A 22,776-nucleotide genomic window follows, 5' to 3' on the forward strand; every position below is an offset into this window, starting at 1 on the left:
AGATTCCTTCTAATTCTAAATCAACAATCTTCTAAACCCTGGGAAGGCAACTTTATATAATTCAGCCTCAGTATCTTCATCCACGAGATGGAGATGATAAAAGCTATGCTACCTAGACAGAAAACTAGGTAACATAGTGGATAGAGCACTAGGCCTGGATTCAGGAAGACCTGAGTTCAAATCCAACCTCAGATACTTATTAGCTATGTGACCCTGGGCAAGTCACTTAGCCTCTGTCTGTCTTTGTTCCCTCGACAGTAAAATGGGGATAACAATAGTACCTACCTTCCAGGGTTTTTGTGAGGATCAAATGAGATAATATTTATGAACCATTTAGTACAGTGTCTGATGATTAATAGGTGGTTAATAAATGCTTATTCCCTCTACTCCTACCACCTACCCTGCAGGATTTTATAAAATTACCAAGGATTCTTAACATGGGCAGGCTGGTGAAGCCTATGAATTTCTACATATTGTTGCCTATATTAATAATTAAAGAAAATGCTAAATTTCAGTCAGAGGTAAGTAAAAATAGACTTTTTCCCCTAAGTTCACAGACTCCCTGAAATCTACCCATGGACTCTGTTTTAATCCAGCCCCTAAATTGTACAGATGAGATTTAGAGAGGTGAAATGGGGGCTTCTGCTTGGTACCACAGTGGACAGAGCAACTGAGCCTGAAGTCAGAAAGTCCAGAGTTCAAATCCAGCATCCAATATTGATTAGCTGTGTGACCCTGGGTAAGTCACTTAAATGCTGTTTGCCTTAGCTTCCTCTACTGTAAAATGGGGATAATAACGGCACCTTCCTCACAGGGCTGTTGTGAGAATTGAATGAGATAATATTTACAAAAAGCTTGGCACAGTGCCTGACACGTATTGTTTTTGTAGTTTAGTTGTTTTTCAGTCATGTCCTACTCTTCATGGCCCCATTTAGGATTTTCTTTGCAAAGATACTGGAGTGATTTGCCATGTCCTTCTCCAGCTCATTTTCCAGATGAGGAAACTGAGGCAAACAAGATTGAATGACTTATCCAGGGTCACACAGCTAGTAAGCACCTGAGGCTACATTTGAACTCAAGAAGATGAGTCTTTCTGACTCCAGGACCAGCACTCTATCCACTGCACCACCTAGGTGGTCCACCTGACACATAGTAGGCACTCTATAAATACTTATTCCATTCTCCTTCCCTTTACCCTCAGTTTCTCTCGCTTTAAAATGAGATGCTTGAATTAGATTTATGCTAAGGTCCCTTTCTTTTCTAAATCTATAATCTTATGATCCTACATTTATAAGGATATACAGCTAATTAGTAGAAGTGCTCTAAGTAAACCCAGATCTTCTGATTCCTAATCTAGGGCTCTCTCTGTAACATGCATGATATATCAGCCACTGTACCTGGTTATTATAAAGATGGAGCTTTGCAAGCCTTGAAGTGTCAAACAAATGTGAGCTGTTCTCATTAGAAAAATTAATACCACCAGAGCTCAAGAACCAACTTGTTTCCTTACCAACCATCCATTTTTGCATTTCAGCTTATTTGTTTAAAAAAAAAAATCCAATGGGATTTCTGCAACGCTAACCATGGGATTTGGTGATGGTGTGCTAATGATATGTCACATCATGAAAAGACATTTACCAAGACAACCTTATGCTGGTCCACCTGCCTTTATGTAGAAGAACAAAAAGACAACAAACGTGGTTCTCCCTATTTTTAAAGTTGAATAAATTTAAACATCTAGATTGTGGGATCAAAGAGTGCCATAACTTAGACCACAATAATGGTTTTCCAACTGTCCATGCAAAGCTACCAGATAGCTCAGGAAATTGTTTAATTAAAGATATGTATCAGGGGAATTTTTTTCAGATTAACTCAAAGAAAAGACAAGAAAGGGAGAAAAAAGAAAGGACTGAAGGACTTACAAGAAAGAAAAAATTCATTTTGTTACAGGATTGAAACAGCTCAAAAAAAAAGACAATCTGCTGATTCTATAAAAACAAGACACGGTAATCTATACACACTGAAAACAGTGACATGATGAATGACAAGATTTTAATAATTAAAGATGCTTTTTGTTATCTCAGATCTTGGGGAAAAAACATGCCCATACAATGAATAAATACCACTTGCAGATTAGAAGCATGACTCTCTAGAGGGAAGATGCAATCAGCTGGCAGGAAATAAAAACCCATGTTTGTAATACCCTCAAGGACAATCATTTAATAACCCATTCTGAATCATACAGGAAGCAGATCTCAGGGTCAACATAACTTGTCTTAGATTATTTTAAAAAATAAAACACACCCCTAAATAAATTGCCCTCCTGAAAAAAAATTTCTTCCAAATAAGTAAGATCATAATGGCAATGTCAGTTTCATGTTTATAAGAAGTAGTCAACAAGAATTGTTAACTCCTTTGCCACTCATCTTAAGACTGGCAGGTGTTTGGGGACTGAGAGGAAGGGAGGCATGCTAACACAGAAATTTACTGAACTAAAATCTCTTCCCATATCTACCACTGTCACACCGTGACCTTAGACAAGTCACTTCCCATCGCTGAGACTGTTTTCTTATCTATAAAATAAAAAGATTGGAATGGTTGATTTCTAAGGTCCCTTCCTGTTCAAACATTCTATTAATATTTAAGGGGATAATAGCATCTATCTCCCAGGGTTGTTGTGAGGACAAAATGAGATAATATCTGTAAAGTGCTTCACAAATTGTATAATGCTACATAAATGAGAGCTATTATTATTATTATCACTACTACTAAGTATTGCTTTTATATTTCATAATATATTTCATATATATTTATCCTGTATATCACATATATATCATAAATATGTTTCGTATATTTCATATTTCCATACTTCAGTGCATCTGTGATTTCACTCATGTGGGTACTCCTTCCAACAATGCAGACTCCACTTTTTCTTAATATCCACAACTCCTGGTCTATGTCTTCCCATAAATCCTTCATAAGGGGTTCACATACATAGGGGTTCCCAATGTTTCTGGTTCCTCAAACTGCCTTCAACCAATAAAATGTGTTGTGAACCCCTAGGGAAATTTAATATGCGACTCATGATTTTTTAAATAATTATTTCCTGCTTAAGATTCCATTAAAAGAATTTTTAGCATGAACAGCTTGAACAGTCAACATAAACCCAAACTACTAAATGGTAACGCCCTGACCTTTGGATCTCAACATTGTATGGACACCACTGGAGTAATGAGTGCATCTGTCAATGATCATGCCCCCTTGCTGATTGGGCCCCACCTCCCTTTCTGATCCCGCTTCTCTCTGTGATGACCTTTATACCACCTCTCCTTCAAGATGCAGTTATTAATATGCTGCAGCTACTTATGCCTGCTAGATGAATTTCCATTGCCCTCTAATTCTTCAGAGACTACGGCATTCCATGACTTTGAGCCATATAGGAACACAGGGAGAATATTTATGTGGGGAAAAAAAGTTACGTCTTTGTTTCAGGAAGAATCTTAGGGTCATTAAAAGCACTCTGCAATTTCTCAAGGGCAATTCAACTCAATATCCATATTTGTTAAGCAACTATTGGCACGAGGTACTGTGCCAAGCACTGGAGGTACAAAGAAAGAAATGCAATAGTTCCTACATTCAAGGAATTTCTACTTTACTGGAAGAAGAAAATAGTACACAGAACAGTACAGTATAAGAAACATTGGGCGGTTCAGGGGTACAGTCAGTAGAGCGCCAGACCTGGAGGCAGAAAGATCAGTTTAAATCCAGCCTCAGACACTACTAGCTAGTCATTAACCTCTATTTCCTACCTGTAAAATGGGGGTAATAATGGCACCTACCTCTGAGAGTTGTTCAAATGAGACAATATTTGTAAAAAGTGCTTAGCACAGTGCCTGGCACATAGTAAGTTAGGGGAACCATTAGGAGGCTATTATAGTTGTTCAAGCAAGAGATAATGAGTTCTGAACTAACATGGTAGAGAAAAGGACACAGATGAAGGAAATGTGGAGGCAAAATTGATGAGACTTGACGACTGATCAATATGATCATCAATAAATGAGTATTATGTGCTTACTATGTGCTGTGCATGGTGTTACGCATACAGTGACAAATGTGAAACAGTTCCTTCCCTCAAGAAGCTGACCCTAATGGTCAACCCTAATGACCCTGCCTAATGGGGAAGGCAACTTGTGCATATCTAGATATATACAAGAGAGATACACATAGGATACAAAGTAAACTTGGAGGGGAAGGTGCTAGCAGCTGGGGGAGAGGAAGGAAGGGACCAGGAAAGGTCTCATGAAGAAGGCAGAGTTTCAGCTGAATTTGGAAACAAAATGGGATTCCAGAAGGTAGAAGTGTAATGAGAGAGCATTCCAGGCATCTGCAAGAGCCAGCACAAAGGCATGGAGATAGGAGGTGAAATATCACTGTATAAATTGTTGTCCTAATTCTGCCCACTTCTCTCTGCATTGGTTCATAAGATCATCATAAATTCAGAACTGGAAAGGACCTTAAAAGCCAACTAATCTTCATTTTACAAATGAAGAAACTGAGGCTTGGAAAAATTGAATAACCTACCCAAGATCACATAGCTGGTAAGTGCAAAGGCAAGACTTGAACTCAGTTATTCCTGCCTGTAAGCCCAGTAGCATTCTATCTACTACAACACATTACCTCTAGAGGGGCAGGATAAAGCCCAGGCAAGGATGGGGTCTAGGCCACATTAAGCCTTGACACTGCTTATAGGAAATTACAAGTGAATTCAAAAAGTGTTCAGCACTCTGAAGGTATGGACTGTAAAATTATACTTATAGGAACTACCTGATGCTGATGGTCTATGCAAAGCTAGTCTTGTCCTCCTGGTTCAGAAACTCAGTATACTTAGTTCACATGCTGCCCATGATCAAACAGGGGTTTAGGTATTAGAGTAGTAATATTTTAAAACTTTAATTCTGGGTACCATATATCATTGCATCTGACATCAGACATCATCACCTTTGATGATACCACCACTTAAAGAATAAATTTGGGGGAGAAGAGGTGTTCTTTGATAAGTTAATAAACTGGAAGAATCACTTCCTCACCCACTATTTGGAGTGGGGCTGGACTATCCCAATTCCAAGATCAAACGTGATGTGGGAAAGTACAACTCCCACATTAGAGCAGCTCAGCACACTGAAGCATCTCTTCTCTTCTGGCTGCATAGGCTTGGAGGGAGACCGCCCTTCTCTACTAGGACTCCTACATCCAGGAAAGTGCTCCTTGCACTCCATAGCTTTCCCCACTCCTATCCCCAGAAGACCCAGGACTCTGAAGTAGCCCCTTTATGAGGGCAGACTGTGGTCTAATGACTGGTGGTAACTGGGTTGCCCCAGTGCTCGGCTATAGAAATCCAGAGAAGCATACCATCCTCTCTGGAGAAGTGAAGCTCCTGAGAGGTTCCCTCTTCACAGGCAGAAAGCAATGATGGTGACTCTTCCCTTACTTGCCATTCATCTTCAAGCTTGCCCATGACCTGCACTTAATTTTTTTTCTTGAACTAATCTTTGTCTAGAAGAGAAGTTCATGCCAGAAGACCCCATCCTTGCCTGGGTTTTATCCTAGGTCTCACCTGGAGCTCACCTGAAGCCTCTCTTCCTTCTGTTGAGTGGATACATTCTAAGGAAGCACTCCCCTCCACCTATGCCAGCACCTGGGCCAAAGCCCTGTTTGCCCCACTATCACTATTGCTATGTTAACTATATCATGAAAAGCAAATTCTTTGATTTGATGCTATATACAGGGGTTCAGAAGTGGCAATACATAATTTAAAAGGGAAAAGCAATAGCTAGCATACTATACACACAAGTTGTCTTGGTTCTAACAGAAATAAAATGTTTGCTGAAAATTTGGAAAAATTTATAAATCCATACTTACAGGATCACCTCCAGAAGCAAAAGAAATGGACTGCATGTGATGATTTGCAATAATCTGAAAAATACAGGAAGTCAATTAAAACTACACTAATGGTATAAATTAATTACTTTCTTAATTATTAAGAGCCTGACATGAAGATTTCCTAGAAGTAAAAAGTACTCAAGTGCACTGAATTATTTGGCTTACAAATATGTTCTGGTGTGCCGGGCATTTCATCATGTAAAAGACCACAGTGTAATGTATAGTTGGTGGAAATATACTTATTTTACTGTTCTAAGGTGTCACTGAAATATCATCTTCTGGCACATCCTAGTCTAAGCTCTGCTTTTGTCTGAGGATGCCCAACATTAGCACATCTTCCTAAGTGATAAAATCTCTGAACAATTTCGAGAAAACTGCGTGGAATCGTGGTATCTTTTTGTAGACACTATTCTGTAGAAGAATACTTGTTCAAGATGTATTGAATCATTGGGGTTTGAGCAAATCATGCATCTATATATTATTTATTGGTATTTGACTGACATCTATTTCCTACAAGTCATATAGAAAGATACTCAAAGAACCCTTAATAAAGAGATAACTGTCGTTAAACAAATAGCTTCAGCAGCAAAACTCCATCTCGTTACGTCAGAACACATTGTCAAAGTTTATGTTTTGTTGAAGCATCTTGCCTTGTGAAATAAGCTTTACTATGGTGGGGGTGGGGGTGGAGGAGGGAAGAGAAGGAAGGAAACAAACATTTATTAGGCACTTACTATATGCTAAGCATGTATACTGTGCTAAACACTTTACAGATAATATCTCATTTGATCCATTAAGAAACCTGTTGCCAATATGTCTGTATTTATTCCTCCCTAAGACATTCCTCCCTAATTACCCTCCCCTGTTTATTCTTCCCTAAAAGCCCTCTTGTATCATAGGCTAAGAACTTGGTTTCTTGGAAACTAAAACATAGTACAGTATGTACTCTTCTTGTTTGAATAAAAACACATTTTAGGCCATGTAAGAATGATCCAATAACTATGAGACGCCATTATATTCAATCTAGTGAATAAAATATCCATGTTATGAGAAGATTATAGCAAATTATTTATCAGTATCTATCTATTTAACTCACTCATTGAGTTATAGTTCTCCCTGCTTCCTGCCTGCTGATTTCAATGGCAGCCAAGCTGTCCTGAGCCAATTGTACCATCTGGTGGCCAATATAGGGAACCTTCTGACCCCAAATTTCTTCCCCAGTGTGGCAGCATAAGGTAGGGGATAGAACACAGGACTTGGAATCAGAATACCTGAGTCTGAATCCTCCCTCTGATACTTAATAGTTATATGATCATATGCAAGTCACTTAATTGCCAAGTTTCAGTTATCTGATCTGTAAAATGGGATAATAATATATGTACTACCAACTGCAGGATTGTTGCAAGGGATGCTCTTTTGTAATTCTTAAAGGACTATATAAAGGTAAATTATTATTCCCCATCATCCCTTTCCTTCTCCAATCAAAAAGATCATGCAAATGTTGTATCAATCATCTCTCAAAATTCTGCCTTTTGTCATTCATAGTTCAGTTCATTTGACTACAGGAAACCTTTTCTCACACACACACACACACACACACACACACACCTCCTCTTTAATGTCCTCTGTCTTCCAATTTTTGCCCAGTTAACTTAGAGGCTATATAAAAAGTTTTAAAGTGAAATTAGAATTTAAAATCCTTGATAATGCCAAGAAATTCCTTTCAAAACTTCCATGAAAGTTTCCATCTACCTTTTCTTGCTTTTCCCATTAAATCAACTGGAGCAGCAACCACACTGGCATAACCAGGTGGGATGGCTGCTAGTACAGGTTCTTAGATCTGCTTTACTAGGAAAGATAGCTATTTAAAGGGTCAACAATCTTTTTAAATTATATTCACTACTTCAGGGGGAAAGTCAGTGCCCTGAACCTCAGAGAAAATACAAGCAGAGAAATAAAGACCAACAGACAGGACTCTGCCTGAATTAAAGCAATATTGCTATTCACTTTACATACATCCCTGGATTGAGAGAGCCTTTACATCTGAGCAGTCGGGGAGCTGTGAATATATGGCCACTCAGAATCTCAAACAGGGAATCACAAGACCCTTCTCATAAGGAGCCCCCAAAGCAAATACCAACTCAGAGTGCATATACGCTTCTCAGAGTCAGAAGACATAACAACCCTCCTGACTCAATGACCTAATTAGAAATTAGCAAAAGGTGTGAAAGCCTTCCTACAAGAAAGCCTCCCCTAAGCAAGCTTCCCATAATGGGCTCTATGTGAGGCCTACTAATGGGCGGGGAAGATCTTATCATTGCATCAACTTTTTTCCTTCTTGGAATTTGGGATGAATAGAATAGAATTATTTTTTATTAACTGGTTTTATCTTGTCTATTTACATTATCTTCACCTAGAGTCCCACTGTAATGCATGTCCTCCTAGCCTGGAGGTGATTCTGGGTTCTTGCAGATTATGCCAATGAAATAAAAGTGTTACCAGGTCCTAACCAATCTAGAAAGGCAGCCAGTAGAAACCTGGTAATATACTCTTTCTTTGTCATATCAGGCCTATTCTAAGTTCAGGAAGGCTCATCCCGAAAGTGTTTGCCAATAGGTAATGATTTTTGGCTACCACTGTTAATGATTTTATTAAGTGTTTTGTTCTCTGTTGGTAAAAGAAGTACCTACACTAAGTATATGTTTCATATAATAATAGTAATAGATAACAGTTTACATCATGTATTAAGATTTACAAAGTGCTTTCCTCAGAATGGCACTGTGGGGTAGATAATGTAAATACATTTATGCCACCATCTCCCATTTTTGGTGCAAACCTGTGATTTCATTCATGTAAGGAACTCCAACTATGAAATCTCTCTCTCTACCAGTATATATTTGCAACTAGCCTTCAACCTACAGTATTAAATAATTGCTTGGACTGAGAAGTTAAGTAATTTGTCCATGATCGTAGCACTGTACATCAGAAGCAAGCCTTGAATCTAATTCTTCCTAACTTCCAAGATCAGTTTTCTATCTATTACATAACAGTGCCTTTTTGCACTAATATGAGGTACCTTGAACATGAGTTCCAGCTCTGATCGCCTCTGATGGATTTTTGTAATAGCCTCATAATTGGTCTCCTTGCTTTCAGTCTTTCCCTCTGTCCAGTTCATCACCCACAACTTTCAAAATAATCTTCCTACAAGATATGACCATATCATTCCAAGCTCAAAACTCTTAAAGTGGGTCCCAATTACTTCTAGACATAAATCTAGCCTCTGTCACTGACACTTGCAGCCTTCGACCATACCTCCCTTCCCATTCCAGCCAGATAGACTACTTTCTCAAATGCAAAATTCTATCTCATACCTCGATGAATTCTCACAATCTGTCTGCCATGTCCCAAATGCACTCCCTTATCAGCTCTTTTTATTCAAATCTCATCTTCCATCAGGGGTTCAGCCCAGATACCATGTCGTCTCCATCATCTCATCTTCTCTGACCCCACCAGATGACAATATTCCTTCCTTCCTCAAATTAGCTTGTATTTACTTAATACATTACATATGTACCTGGTTCCTCAGTAGAATGTAAGCTCCTTAAAAGCAGGGATGGACTCTTTTGTTGTTACTATTTTTGTTTGTGTTCCTAGTTCCTAGCACAGTGCTTTTGCACATAGTAGGTATTTAGTCAATGTTTATTCAATTAAATTAAATGGATTTGGAAAGGCTTTATGGAGAAGGTGGCATTTGAACTGGGCCTTGAAGGAAGAAAATGATTTTGTAACAGGTAGTGATAAGGAGGTTATTATTTCAAGGAACTATAATCAGGAATGTTGTCATTGGTAAATTTTGATAGTAAGAGAAAAAGGTGGTAGCAGATCCTTCTCTTTCCCTAAGGTAACAGACGCCAAAAAAAAAAAAAGAGGGATTGAACCAGGACTCTGGCCTATCTAACTTAATAGTTCTTTTACTCATATAGGAATATGGATAGGAGATATGATTTCATTAGTAAAGGAACAATGAGAAACTCCTTCTGCTGATGGAAGTCAGCTCCTTCTCCACATCTTGTAATCTCAGAGAGTTATCTAGATCATATTTTTATACTAATCTCTCCTCTTTGAAAAGAGGGCCATGACCACTCCATTAAGATGAACATTACTGGAGTACATATAGACATACAAACAACAGCAACTATAGATAATTCCCTTTGGAAATAGGCATCAGGAGAAGGGCTAGCCCAGAGGGATTGGCCATACAATAAAAAAAAAAAACAGGAATTAAGCAGTAATAACCCTTTTTGCTTTAGAGATAGGGCAGTATGTGTAATAATAAAGAGCGGAAGCACTTACTAGCCATGTGAACTTGGGCAAGTCATTTAACCCTAATAGCCCTGCCTAATAGCCCCCTCCCAAAAGCAAAAAAATTAAAAAAGAAAGAGTAGAAAGAAGGCTCACGCTCTGTTGATCCAGAATAGGAAGTAGTCCGCTAGATGGCTTGATTTATTTTGAAAGCATCAACTAGGCCTTGAAATCTTATTAGTCTAGAAGTCATATAGCTAAAGATTTCAAAGTAGAAAGGGCCTAGACCAACTTCCTCATTTTACAGGTAAGAAAACTGAGGCCCAGGACAGTTACCTGAATTGCCCAAAGTCACACAGGTAATAAGGAAAAGAGTCAGGAATTGAGTCCATGTCTTCTGAATTTAAATCCAGCAGTCATTCTACTTCATCACATTGCTATTACACAGTACAGAGCTATAACTAACACATCTTGCACCCAGGGCAAACAACCCCAATGGATGCCCTGCGACAAGTGGCACACAGGGGATTCTTAAATCAATTTTATAAGACAAATTCAGTTGGAGAAGGAAGAAAAGACCTTAGGAGAGAACTGAGACATTAGACAAGACCCCACAGAGGGAGAAAAATACCCCTGGATCTGGCTGAGGGTAGGGAAGGCTGTCAATATGGAAGAATGAAGGAAAGGGTCAGGCAGAAGAGTAGCTCAACCTAGAGTATGGTGCCTAACAATAGAAGTAGGAAACAGGTCATCTGGTAGGTCAATATTTTTTTTCTTTTTTTTTTCAAATGCTTTATTAACTTCTGATTTACATCATTCATTTATGCAAGATTTTGAGTTACAAATTTTCTCCCCATTTTTCCCCTACCCACTGCCCCAAAATAGCAGTCCCACAGGATATCCCCTCCTCCAATCTGCTCTCTCCCATATTTTCTCCCATACCCCTTTCAACTTTTCCAGTGGATCTCTATGCCCCAGTGCCTGTATATCTTATTTCCCAATTACATGTGAAATAGTATTAATAATAGTATACATATTGGAAAATTTGATTGTAAAACTTTGAATTCCAGATTCATTCCCTTCCTCCCTTGTCACCCACCCTTACTGGGAAGATAAGCAGTTCAGTATAAGTTGTACATGTGTGGCTAATGCAAAACAATAACATAGTAGATATATTGTAAAAGACTGACTATATTTCCCTCCCTCCTATCCCACCTCCCACTTGTTCTATTCTCTACTTTGATCCCATCCCATTTCAAAAGTGGGTGCTTCCAACCTCCCTCCCCCACAGCCTGCCTTCCCTTCCATCATCCCCCTTCTCATCCCCTTTCCCCCCTACTCTCCTGGAGGGTGAGATACCCTATTTAGTGTGTATTTCATTCCCTCCTCAAGCCAAATTCAATGGGAATAAGGTTGACCCATTTCTTTTTGCCTTCCTATTCTTCCCCTCCATTGTAACCATTTTCCCTTGCCTCTTCTATATGAGATAGTTTACCCCATTCTGTCTCTCCCCATCTCCTCTCATTATATTCCTCTCTCACCTCTTAATTTCACCTTTTGAGAATCATCCCTTCCTGTTAAATTGGTCCTGTGCCCTCTATCTATGTATACCTATAAACATATGCCCATAAACCCTCATATATAGATGTATATATTTCTATTCCCTTCAACTACTGAGAAAGGTTTCATAAGTTACAATTATTGTTTTTCCATGTAGGAATGTTAATGGTTCAACTTTGATAAGTTCCTTATGATTTCTTTTCCCTGTTTACCTTCTCATGTTTTTCTCACTTCTTGTATCTTAATGTCAAATTTTCTATTCAACTCTGATTTTTTCAACAAGAATGCTTGAAAGTCCTCTATTCCACTGAATGACCATATTTCCCCCTGAAACATGATACTCAGTTTTGCTGGGTAGGTGACTCTTGGTTTTAATCCCAGCTCCTTTGACCTCCAGAATATCATATTCCAAGCCCTTCGATCCCTCAGTGTAGAAGCTGCCAGATCCTGGGTTATCCTGATTGTGTTTTCACAGTATTCAAATTGTTTCTTCCTGGCTGCTTGTAATATTCACTCCTTAATCTGGGAATTCCAGAACCTGGCTATAATATTCCTAGGAGTTTTCTTTTGGAGATCTTTTTCAGGAGGTGATCGGTGGATTCTTTCAACCTCTATTTTGCCCTCTGGTTCTAAAACATCAGGGCAGTTTTCTTTGAGAACTTCCTGAAGGATGATTTCTAGGTTTTTATTTTGATCATGGCTTTCAGGTAGTCCAATAATTTTTAAATTCTCTCTCCTGGATCTATTTTCCAGGCCAGTGGTTTTTCCCATGAGATATTTCACATTGCCTTCTATTCTTTCATTTGTTTGGATCGTTTAATAGTTATCTTGATTTCTCATAAAGTCATTAGCTTCCATTTGCTCCAATCTAATTCTGAAGCAATGATTCTCCTCATTGGGCTTTTGAGATTCTTTTTCCATCTGGCAAATTCGGCTTTTTAAGGCATTTTTCTCCTCATTGCCTTTTTGAGCCTCTTTTGCCATTTGAGTTAGTCTATTTTTCAAGGTGTTATTTTCCTCAGTCAGGCTGTTGACTTGGTTTTAATCCCATTTTGTAATTTTCTTGCATTGTTCTCATTTCTCTTCCCAATTTTTCCTCCACTTCTCTTATCTGCTTCTTAAGGTCCTCTATGGCCTGTAACCAACTTGCGTTTTCCTTTAAAGCTTTAGGTGCAGGAGTTCTGACTTCACTGTCTTCCTCCTGTTCTATGCTTTGCTCCTTTTTGTCCCCAAAATAGGAGTCTAATGTTGGAATCTTCTGTCTGCCTTGTTTCCTTTGCCTGGTGATGTTGCCTCTCAGTCACTTGACCCCTGGGGACTCTACCAACAGACAGGGGAGCTTTCCTCCCAAACACTGGGGTTTTCTCAGCTTCTGGAGGTATTAGATGGGTGCCCTCTCTGAGGTCTTCACATGCTTTGGCAAGCTGGTCACGCACCCCAGGACCTCCACCCTAGACTGCAATCCAGATCCGAGCAGGTTAAAGCAAGAGCGATTACCCCTCAGACTGGTTCTTGGTCCCCCTACACTCTGCAGGCCAGGACCTGAAGCTGCCATATGGCGCTGGCTGGCTATGCCTGCGTCTCAGCGGCTTTTTTGCCCCTCACTCCCATTTATTGGGTCCCAAAGTCCAGACTGCACTGACCTCTCACTTTGTCCTTCATATCTATGTGTTGATAAATCTGGAAACGGCCACAGCTGCTGCTGATCTGGAGTCCCTCTGGCTGGTGGCTGGTCAGGCCCTCCCTGGGGCTAAAGCCTTTGTGTGGGGCTGGGCTCCGCTCCCAGAGCACTGCACTGACCAATTCTCGCCAGCCTGAGGGGCTGTCCTCAGAGGGAGGTTAGCTTCTCTGTGTCATTTTGTGGGTTCTGCAGCTCCAAAGTTTGTTTAGAGTCCCCTTTTCATGGACTGGGAAAGGTGGAAGCCAGAGCAGCAGGGAGGTCCTGCTTCTACTCCCCTAGGTTAATATTTTAACATCTTGCTGCCTAGGAGCTAACCTCAGCTGTTTCTGTCTGTTAGAGAAACATGTGACATCACCTCCATACACACAAAATCATTTTTTGGTGCCTGGAGCAAAGACTACTATGGTCTGCCATGATGAGCTAGAACTTAACTAGGTCTTTTTCATTAATTAAAATCATTTATACCATTTTGAGGGTCTTTTTATTTGCTTTATGTTACACTTTATACTCTGACCCAGATTGAAGAATGAAAACATAAGGGAGATCTGGGAAGTGTCTCAGCCTAAACTGGGGGAACTTTGAAGAGACCTTCCAAATAAGGCCTTTACTTACCACGGTAAACTTTCCCACCCCCAATCCCAGTTTCCAGGATCTTCACCACAAAATATATGTACCTGTCATATCCCCCAGCTGAACTACAAAGTCATTGAAGTCTGGGACTGCTTTTGCTTTTGTCTGTGTCCCTAACAACCAGCACAGTACCTGACACATAGTAAGCATTCATTAATACTTATTCATTGACTGATCCAAGACAGTCTACATCTGCTGGATTACTAAATTTTTTTAGAAGCTGGAAAGTGTCCTTGCTCTCTCTCTCTCTCTGTCGTCTCCTCTCCTTTCTCTCTCCTCTCTCTGTCTCTCTCTGTCTCTGTCTCTGTCTCTCCCCTCACTCTTTCTTTCTCTCTCTTTTTCTCCATTCTATTTGCCTTTTTTCCTTTCCTGATGTAGTCATGATTAGAGACAGAGTGATCCCAAAGAAAAGTGGGTGGATAATTGAAAAGCAATTACTAGCAAGAAGACAGGCTCTTTCTGAAATTTTTGCTTTGGGGCCTAAGTTTCAACTTATGCCACTTGATAAGGGCATGTCACTTGAATTAAATTAAGATATGTATAAAATCTACTTATGGAAATAGGTCACTCTCAGTAATCAAGTGAACAGTCATGTAGAAATATTTTAAGAAATATATTTCTCCACATTAATGTGGGTAGTGCCATTTTAAGAATGATCATTTTTCAAATAAATGTAATTTGTTTTATTTTTGACACTGACATGAAACCTTTTTATGGAAGGCTATGGTATTTGCTGCTATAATGTCCTTCTTACAGATTAAAATGTACCCAGATATATAACTTATTGCATATCATTCAGCATTTATGAAGGAGCAACGTTACATAGTGGGCAGAGGACTGCCTTTGGAATAAGGAAGATTTGGATTCATATTCTTATAAATATTGGCCATGTGACCATGGGAAGATCATTTAACCTCTCAGTCCTCCAAGATTATAAAACATGGGAGCTGCCAAACTTATTTAGAAAAAGCACTCCCAATGCTGATAAAATCACAGGTCAGGATGATAGATTTTAATCTGGAAGGGTCCTTAGAGGTCATCTAGCCCGACTTCCTTCATTTTAGATAATGCAACTGAGACCAATGGTGGTAAATAAACTTACCTAGGATCATGCAGGTAGTTAAATGTCAGGGCCAGCATTCAAACCAGATGCTATGACTCAAAATCCAGCATGCTTTCCACTATACCATCATCTGTCTTCCAGCTATTAGTTTTCATAAATCATTCTTGAATTTATTTATATTTTCAGCTAAATGAACCTACCCCCAAAAGTTGAGTAGTTCCTTTAATTTGGCTTGAAACTACATCTGAATCATTCAGGGTTGTCCATAATTCTAGCTTTTGGGGACTGGATGAATAAATCCCCTTTTGTATTACCTATGCCCTTCACAAATTGAACAACATTGCACTTACTCTTCCTCTACCTTCATTCTTACCAATTTAAGGAGTCTAAATGTTTGCCTGTTTTGGCCTTTGTTTTTTTATCTTTTAACCTTCACATGGCAGCTGCTTTAGTCTTTGTGCTGTTCTAACTGCCCTTCTTTGGGACCTTCCCCCACCCCCTTGTTAAAACCCTGTTATGGGTTTCTTCAACTGGAGTAACTAAAGCCACCTGCCACATTTCTCAACCACTTTCCCCTTCAGCCAGAAAAAAGAGAACTGAAACACTCATAAAAGCACCTCACTTTTTGGATCTAACATCTTTGAGATCCTGCCTGACTTGAGTTTTATCTCTAAATACCCACCACCAGAAGTAGTATAATCCCCTCCCCAAACCCACCAGGGAAAGGAGAAGGTATGGTTTGCCACTCCCTTTCTCCAGTCCCTCCATCAGGAGCAGTGTCAGCAATGCCCATCACTTGTACATTCATTATCTGCTTCTCCTTTTGCATCCAGAGATGTTAGCGTGCCTCAGTGTTGGAGAAACAGTAGAATGAACAAGTACAGAAGTAGATTAGGAGAAGAATGGGATAGGATGAAAGGAAAAGACCAGATAGTACTGAGAATAGTAACAACCACATTCACACATCCTTCTCTTGAACTCCCAGTCACCTCATTGGACATGAAAAAAGGTCTATGAAAAGAAATATGTCCCCAAAGATTGAACCTATCTCTGGATGTCTCCATGCTCACTCTAACCCTACCCCTTTCCCTTCCACCATGTAATCCTCTTGAGTAGATTACGGAGGGCCCCCAGACTCTGTCAATGAGACCATATAACTAAGACAAGACTCTCTCTGCCAGATGCCAAACAGCTGTTTGTGTGAAAAGTGAGAAATTCAGCCAATCCCCTGAATGTTTCCAAATGTACAGACGTCGTGTAGACAAAACATCTGGACGACTGACTGCATTTTTTCATTTTTTATCCAGATGTTTGGCATCATGTAAGCGAGAACTAGATGTCATGCTGGTCTTATAACAATGATCTCAACTCTCTTGGCTAATCAATACTCAGACAGACAGGATGAGAGATTGGTATTTTGAACTTGTTTCCCTAAGTTACTTTTTCCCAAGCACCACTACACCTTCAGGTAGTTTTTTTTCTTTTATTTACACACTAAGCCAGAATCAGAAATCCTCAAGTGAAACACAGAAGTTAAAAGTTAATGTAACTTTGGTAAAGTATTACTAACAGGGATGTATTAGTGTTGTTTTTTTTTTTCTAGAGTTCAAGTACATGGGAAAGATGCTTGAGTAAAAGCAACTCAATGATAATGGTTCATTAATGTTTATTCACACTAAAACAAAATACTTCACTGGACTTAATAAAGTAAAATCCAGATTGATGAGAAGCAAATTATCCCCAAATCTTAGAGTTGGAAGGGAGGCCAGGCCATCTGGTCTACCCCACTAGGATATCTCCAGTAAGTAAGTAGTCAATCAACCTTCACTTGAGCACTTCTAGTGAGGAAGATTCCATTATTTCTGGAGGCAAACCATTCTACTCTGAGAGCTCTAATTATTTTTAAAAAACTTTTCCTTACATTGAATCTATAACTTGCCTTTCTATAACTTCTTCCCATTGTTCCTACTTCGGCCTCATTCTGGGACCAAGTGGAACAAGTCTAATCTCTCATACACAGACCTTTAAATACTTTGAGACAGCTGGTATGTTTCTCCCACTGATCCCTAATTCCTTCAAATAATTTTGATATAGCATGATCTGAAAGCCCTTCACCACCTTGATTATTCCCCTAACCAACCAAAGCTTTCAACTAACTGGAATTTTCTTTTGTACTCAGCTTTTAGAAGAGGAGAAAAAAAAACACAAGAAAACAACCTGATATTAGCAATTTAATTCTAAAAAGTACTTCCCAGAGGAAACTGATCCTAATATCCTATACCTTCTGTAGCTCTACAACTGGATAGTAAGAATTGAAATTCATAATGTTGATCCTGAGGCATTGCAATATCCTGAATGAAATCAAAAGAGAATTCAATTATGTTATAATCTATTCTTGCTGACACTGCTTCCATAACTTCATTCACATTCATCCCTTCTTATTCATTCCCACTGCCAGAACCCTACATTAACCCTTATTAACTCATTATTTCAACAGCCTTCAAAAGAGTTGACCTTCTTCCAGCTTCTCCTTCCTCCAATCCATCCTATTTACTCTTACTAGATAGATAGTCTTAATCTTATCACTCCCTGCAGAAAAAAAACCTTCCACTGAGTCCCATCAGCTGCTGAATGAATTCAGTAAATAATACACAAGTTAAATAAAATCAATAAATTAATAAATAATAATAAATAAAATATATAAATATTTTATTTTAAATATAAAAAATTAATTAAAAATTTATAAATTCACAATCTTTCCACAATCTGGTCCCAACCTACCTTTCTAATCTTATCTCTATTCCATTTCATCTATCCTATATGCTTATAGACTGGACTCTTGGTCATTTTTTGTTCACGTTTTTCTCTTTCTTGCCTCTATACCTCTGACCACACTCTTTGCTATACTTATAATGCCCTCCATAACCATTCCCCTATCATGTCCCTGTTGAATTCCTACTTATCCTTCAAGGCCTAGTTTAAATGTCATTTCCTCCATGAATCTCTAAAAAGTCCCCAACTCTTCCACAGGACAGCTAAGTGACACAGTGGATGGAGCACTGGGCTTGGAATCAGGAAAACTCATCTTCATGAGTTCAAATCTGGCCTAAGATATTTAATACCTATGTGACCCTGAACAAGTCACTTGTCTCAGTTTCCTCATCTGTAAAATGAACTGGAGAAGGAAATGACAAACCACTCCATTATCTTTGTGAAGAAAACCCCATAATAGGATCATAAAGAGTTGGACACGACTGAAACAACTCAACAACAGCATCTCTTCTGCAAATGCAAAAAGGGATTTATGCTTTGAACTCTAATGTACTTATCAAATTTTACCTTCCCTTGACACGTCTTATCTAGACTACTACTGTAGGAGTTCTTAATCTTTCTTGTGTGTCTTTGGTAGTCTAATTAAGTATAAAGAGACCTTTTCAAAATAATATTTTAAATGCATAACATAAAATACAGTCATTTCTTATAATTTGTGGTGATTGTGTTCTATAAAGTCATTGTGAACACTGACTTAGCAAGTACTGAAACATTTCTCCTAGGGGAAACACAGGGTTAGGTTCTTGTCAGCTCTGGTTATGTTAGCACTTTCTGGAGTGGTTTCACATACAGATTGATGAATTTCTTCCTCTTCCTTTTTCTGGATGTACCATATTGTTGATTCATTAACATCAAACTCGTGGACAACAGCGCTATATAACTCATGTCAGAGAAATCCATGTTATCTAACACATAGATTTTCTCCATAAGGCACATCACAACCTTCTTGTGCATAGGAACACCAGATAGCATGCCAGCCCTACAATTGGAGACCACTTTAAACAACAAAATTGCCAAGAAATAGCACAAACAAGTGAAAAATATGACACCAACTAGACCATGAAAAGAATACTTGTTGATAGTATGAGAGAAGGCAGAAAAAGGCAGAGCTTGCCTTGTTCAACCTCAACTAGGAATATGTGCATTGGATGACTCGATTTTTTGTGCTGAAGAAGACTACAAGAGTGCCATGAGTATTAAGTTTACAAATAAATTTTAGTGAGTAGGTAGGCAAATCCACAATCCACAAATAATAAGGAGCAACTGCATATAGGTCACAAAATTATTTTACCACCTATCTCCCATATCAGGAATGCTCTCCCTCAATGTCTGCCTCCTGGTTTCCCTGACTTCCTTCAAGTCCCACCTGATGTCCCACCTTCTGCTATAAGTCTTTCCCAGTCTTCCTTAATCTTAGGAGTTGCCTATCTAGAGATAGTTGCCTCTATCTATAGAAAGAATTCCCAATATTGATGAAATCACAAGTCCAGATCACAGAAGTATAGCAGGACAGGACCTTAGATGTCATATAGTCCAATCCCCCTCATTTTACAGATGAGGAAACTGAGGCCTAGAGAGGTAAAGTTATTTGCCCAGTGTTACACAGGTGGTTGGTTAAGTGGCAGAGCCAATGCTCAAACCAAAATCTCTGACTCCAAATCCAGTATCCTTTCTAGTTCACCATCATCTTTCCACTATACAATCCTGGGCCTTCCCTCAGCTTCTCCTGTATGCATCTTGTTTGCACATAATTGTTTGCAATTTGTTCCTTGAGAACAGGGACTGGGTTTTTGTTTTGGCTTGGTTTTTGCTTATTTGCATCCCCATTATTTAGCACAATGCCTGGCTCATAATAAATGTGATTAATAAATGCTTATTGACTAAATGATTGAATACAAAGGAAATCAATAATATTGGAATACAGTTACTAATACATATATATATATATATATATATATATATATATTTTAATGAGTTTACAGACCCCAGGTTGACTCCCTTTTCAGACTGTCATTTGGATCTTATTCATCTCTCTATTTCCCTCAGCCCTGAGCACTATGCAGTAAGTATTCATTAAATATTTGTTAAATGAGTGAATATAAAATCAGGGAATTACATTAACATTTAAGAAAACTTTTCAACAATAGGGCCTGAAAGAGAAAGGATTTTATGCTTAACTTTCAGTTGACCAGAAAATTAAATAAATAAATTTAATTTAAAAATTAAATAAAATTCCTCACACTTTTTCTTAGTTGGTTTTATAATACTTTGCCTTTGCAAAAGGTAGGAGAGACCATTGCTGTTAATGAGAAAAGGGCAGTGATTTGAAAAATTCTAATGAACATCCATATTTATGCCTTTAAAATTCTAGACCTAGGGTGTGAGATATGCAAATAAATGTCACCTTTTCAAAGCATGGTTTCTTGACCAAAGTCCATATCTCTGATGAGGAAATCAGTTTTCAATTTCCCTTCTAAAACAAGTTACTGCAAGGTAATAGCAGAATATTGTTCTCCCCCTCTGAAACACCATCATCATCGTTGATATTATCAAAAGGTATTTATTTGGCTCTCACTTGTGTAGGACACATGGAGCACTATTAAACAAGAAAAAAGATAGATTCCCTGTGCTTATTTAAGATAGCCAACAATAAAAGTTTCTATCCTAACTGGTTAAAGAGGCAGCCTGGTAGAGTTAACAGGGTGTACAGTTATTCCTTCCACATCATGGGGGTTAGGAGCATGGTGCCCCCATGATCTGGAAAATCCAAATAAAAATTTTTGCCCCTCCCTTCATACCAGAGAAGAAATCTGAATCATTATAGAATTAAAAGACAAAATATGTTGATATTATACAATACTATACATATATTTTATGCATTTCTAAGTTTCTAAACTTTTTTCCATGTCATCTGCTGGCTTTCACATGTCATCTTTGGCTTTCACAGAACTCCCCCCAAATTCCCATTTAATTTCTTATGCTGACCCGAGATATATCAAAACCTTGATGGGGGAAAGTGGCAATGTGGAAGGGATAACTGTACTTGGAATCAGTAAGACAAGGATCCAAATCCCACTTCTCATATTGAATAACCATTTGACCCTGGGCAAGTCATGTAATCTCTGTTTCCCTTAGAATTTATGTATAAGTCAAAGATGTTACATTAGAGGAGAAAGTCTCCATACTAGGAACCCCCAACATAAGAACTGATTACAATTCTCATATATGTTGTTATTATTATATATGTTTACATGGCTGCCTCCCTCCATCATCCTTGACTAAATTCCATTTGTCCCATTACTTCTAGAAAAAAGATCCAATAGAATGCAAGTTCCTTGAGGTCAGGAACAGTTTTGGTTTTTTTTGTCTGCATATTCCCAGCATTTACCACAGATCCTGAAGCATGTCAGGAACTTAATAAATGCTTACTGAATTCTGAATAAATGAATGGATATATAGAGAAACAAATTAATATATTTAGAAATGAATCAGTGGTATATTTAAAAATGCTTTCAAGTAAAATTATCTCTAGGATCTTACCTGCTGGGTATCAATGTTCATCAGAGTAAGACTACATGTTGAGACGGTCAGTTTTATATTAATTCCAGAGAACTGAAGGTTACTTCTGCCAAGTACAGAAGATAAACACTTAACTGGAGGCTTTAAAAAGAAGAAAGAAAAATTGGATGTAAGTTGCCAGGTTTGCTGCCTAACAAGATGATAAATGTGTCCTAGAAGCTTGTCTTCTTTATTTTACTTTAAATAAACCAAATCATTTCACCATCCAGGTAACGACTCCTCAGAGTGGACCTCTGACCACACTGGGTCCACTGCCTTATTTGGAAACACAGACCCAAGGTAAAAGTTCCTAAACCCATCCCCTCCCCAATTCAGTTATTGTCAGACATTGTCAAGTACCAATCTAAGGCTTTTGTGGTATTTGGGCTTTTGTGCTAACATTTCAAGACCTATCGGGGACCTTCCTGGGTTGACTCTGCAGAGTCAAGCAAAGGAATAATGGACACTGCCCTGTTGGCTAAGCTCTTGACTGGCATAGGTCTAGTTAGTGCATACATAACAACCTATTAGAGTTGTTACTGGTTGATTAACAGCTCAGTCAGCCAATGATATTGGTGGAAAGACAAGTTAGAAAAATAGTTTCTGGGGGGGCCAGGTAGCACAGTGAGTAAGAGCACCGGCTCCAGCGTTGAGAAGACCTGGAGATCAAATCCCAGGCTCAGACACTTAGCACCCACCCAGAAACACCTGGCCGTGTAACCTTGAGCAAGTTACTTAACCCCAATTGCTTAGGGGCGGCCAGGTGGCTCAGCGAGTAAGAGCACCAGCTCCAGTGTCGGGATGACCTGGATCAAATCTGGGCTCAGATACTCAGCACCACACCCAGAAATAACTGGCTGTGTAACCTTGAGCAAGTTACTTAACCCCGATTGCTTGAACAAAAAGAAATGTAGTTTCTTCTAATATTTTCTATGCCCCACCCCCTTCTATTTCTTAGGCCCCATTAGCACAAAATCCCTGTATATCAATCACTCTGAGTCAGCTCATGGATGAATACTCTGCAATTAATTCAATCTTCTCCTTCTACCAAAAAAAAAATTGTCTCATTGATATCCCTGCCCTCCAGTATTTTGGATCAAGGCCCAGCATCGGATAGCAGAGTAGACTGTTGTCTATGTAGTGTGATTGGAAGGGTGCCATAAGCCCCCCCCCCCCCCCCCCCCCCCCCCCCCCCCCCCCCCCCCCCCCC

At 38.9% G+C, this 22,776-nt stretch overlaps 1 protein-coding gene across 2 annotated transcripts in view; it reads right to left on the bottom strand.

Moving 5' to 3' along the window:
* Positions 1-22,776, bottom strand: part of SHC4 (SHC adaptor protein 4) — a 169,518-nt gene that overhangs the window by 52,311 nt on the left and 94,431 nt on the right. For both annotated transcript variants that reach the window (XM_069098007.1, XM_069098006.1), the window contains exons 5-6: positions 21,549-21,668; positions 5,920-5,973 (exon numbers count right to left, since the gene is read on the bottom strand). In XM_069098007.1, the coding sequence (XP_068954108.1) occupies positions 5,920-5,973; positions 21,549-21,668 (174 nt within the window). The remainder of the gene's footprint in view (positions 1-5,919; positions 5,974-21,548; positions 21,669-22,776) is intronic.

This window comes from Petaurus breviceps, unplaced genomic scaffold (genome assembly GCF_028583685.1).
Source record: "Petaurus breviceps papuanus isolate PSGF00001 unplaced genomic scaffold, PetGlider_PUasm1.0 37, whole genome shotgun sequence".
Taxonomy (NCBI): Eukaryota; Metazoa; Chordata; class Mammalia; order Diprotodontia; family Petauridae; genus Petaurus; species Petaurus breviceps.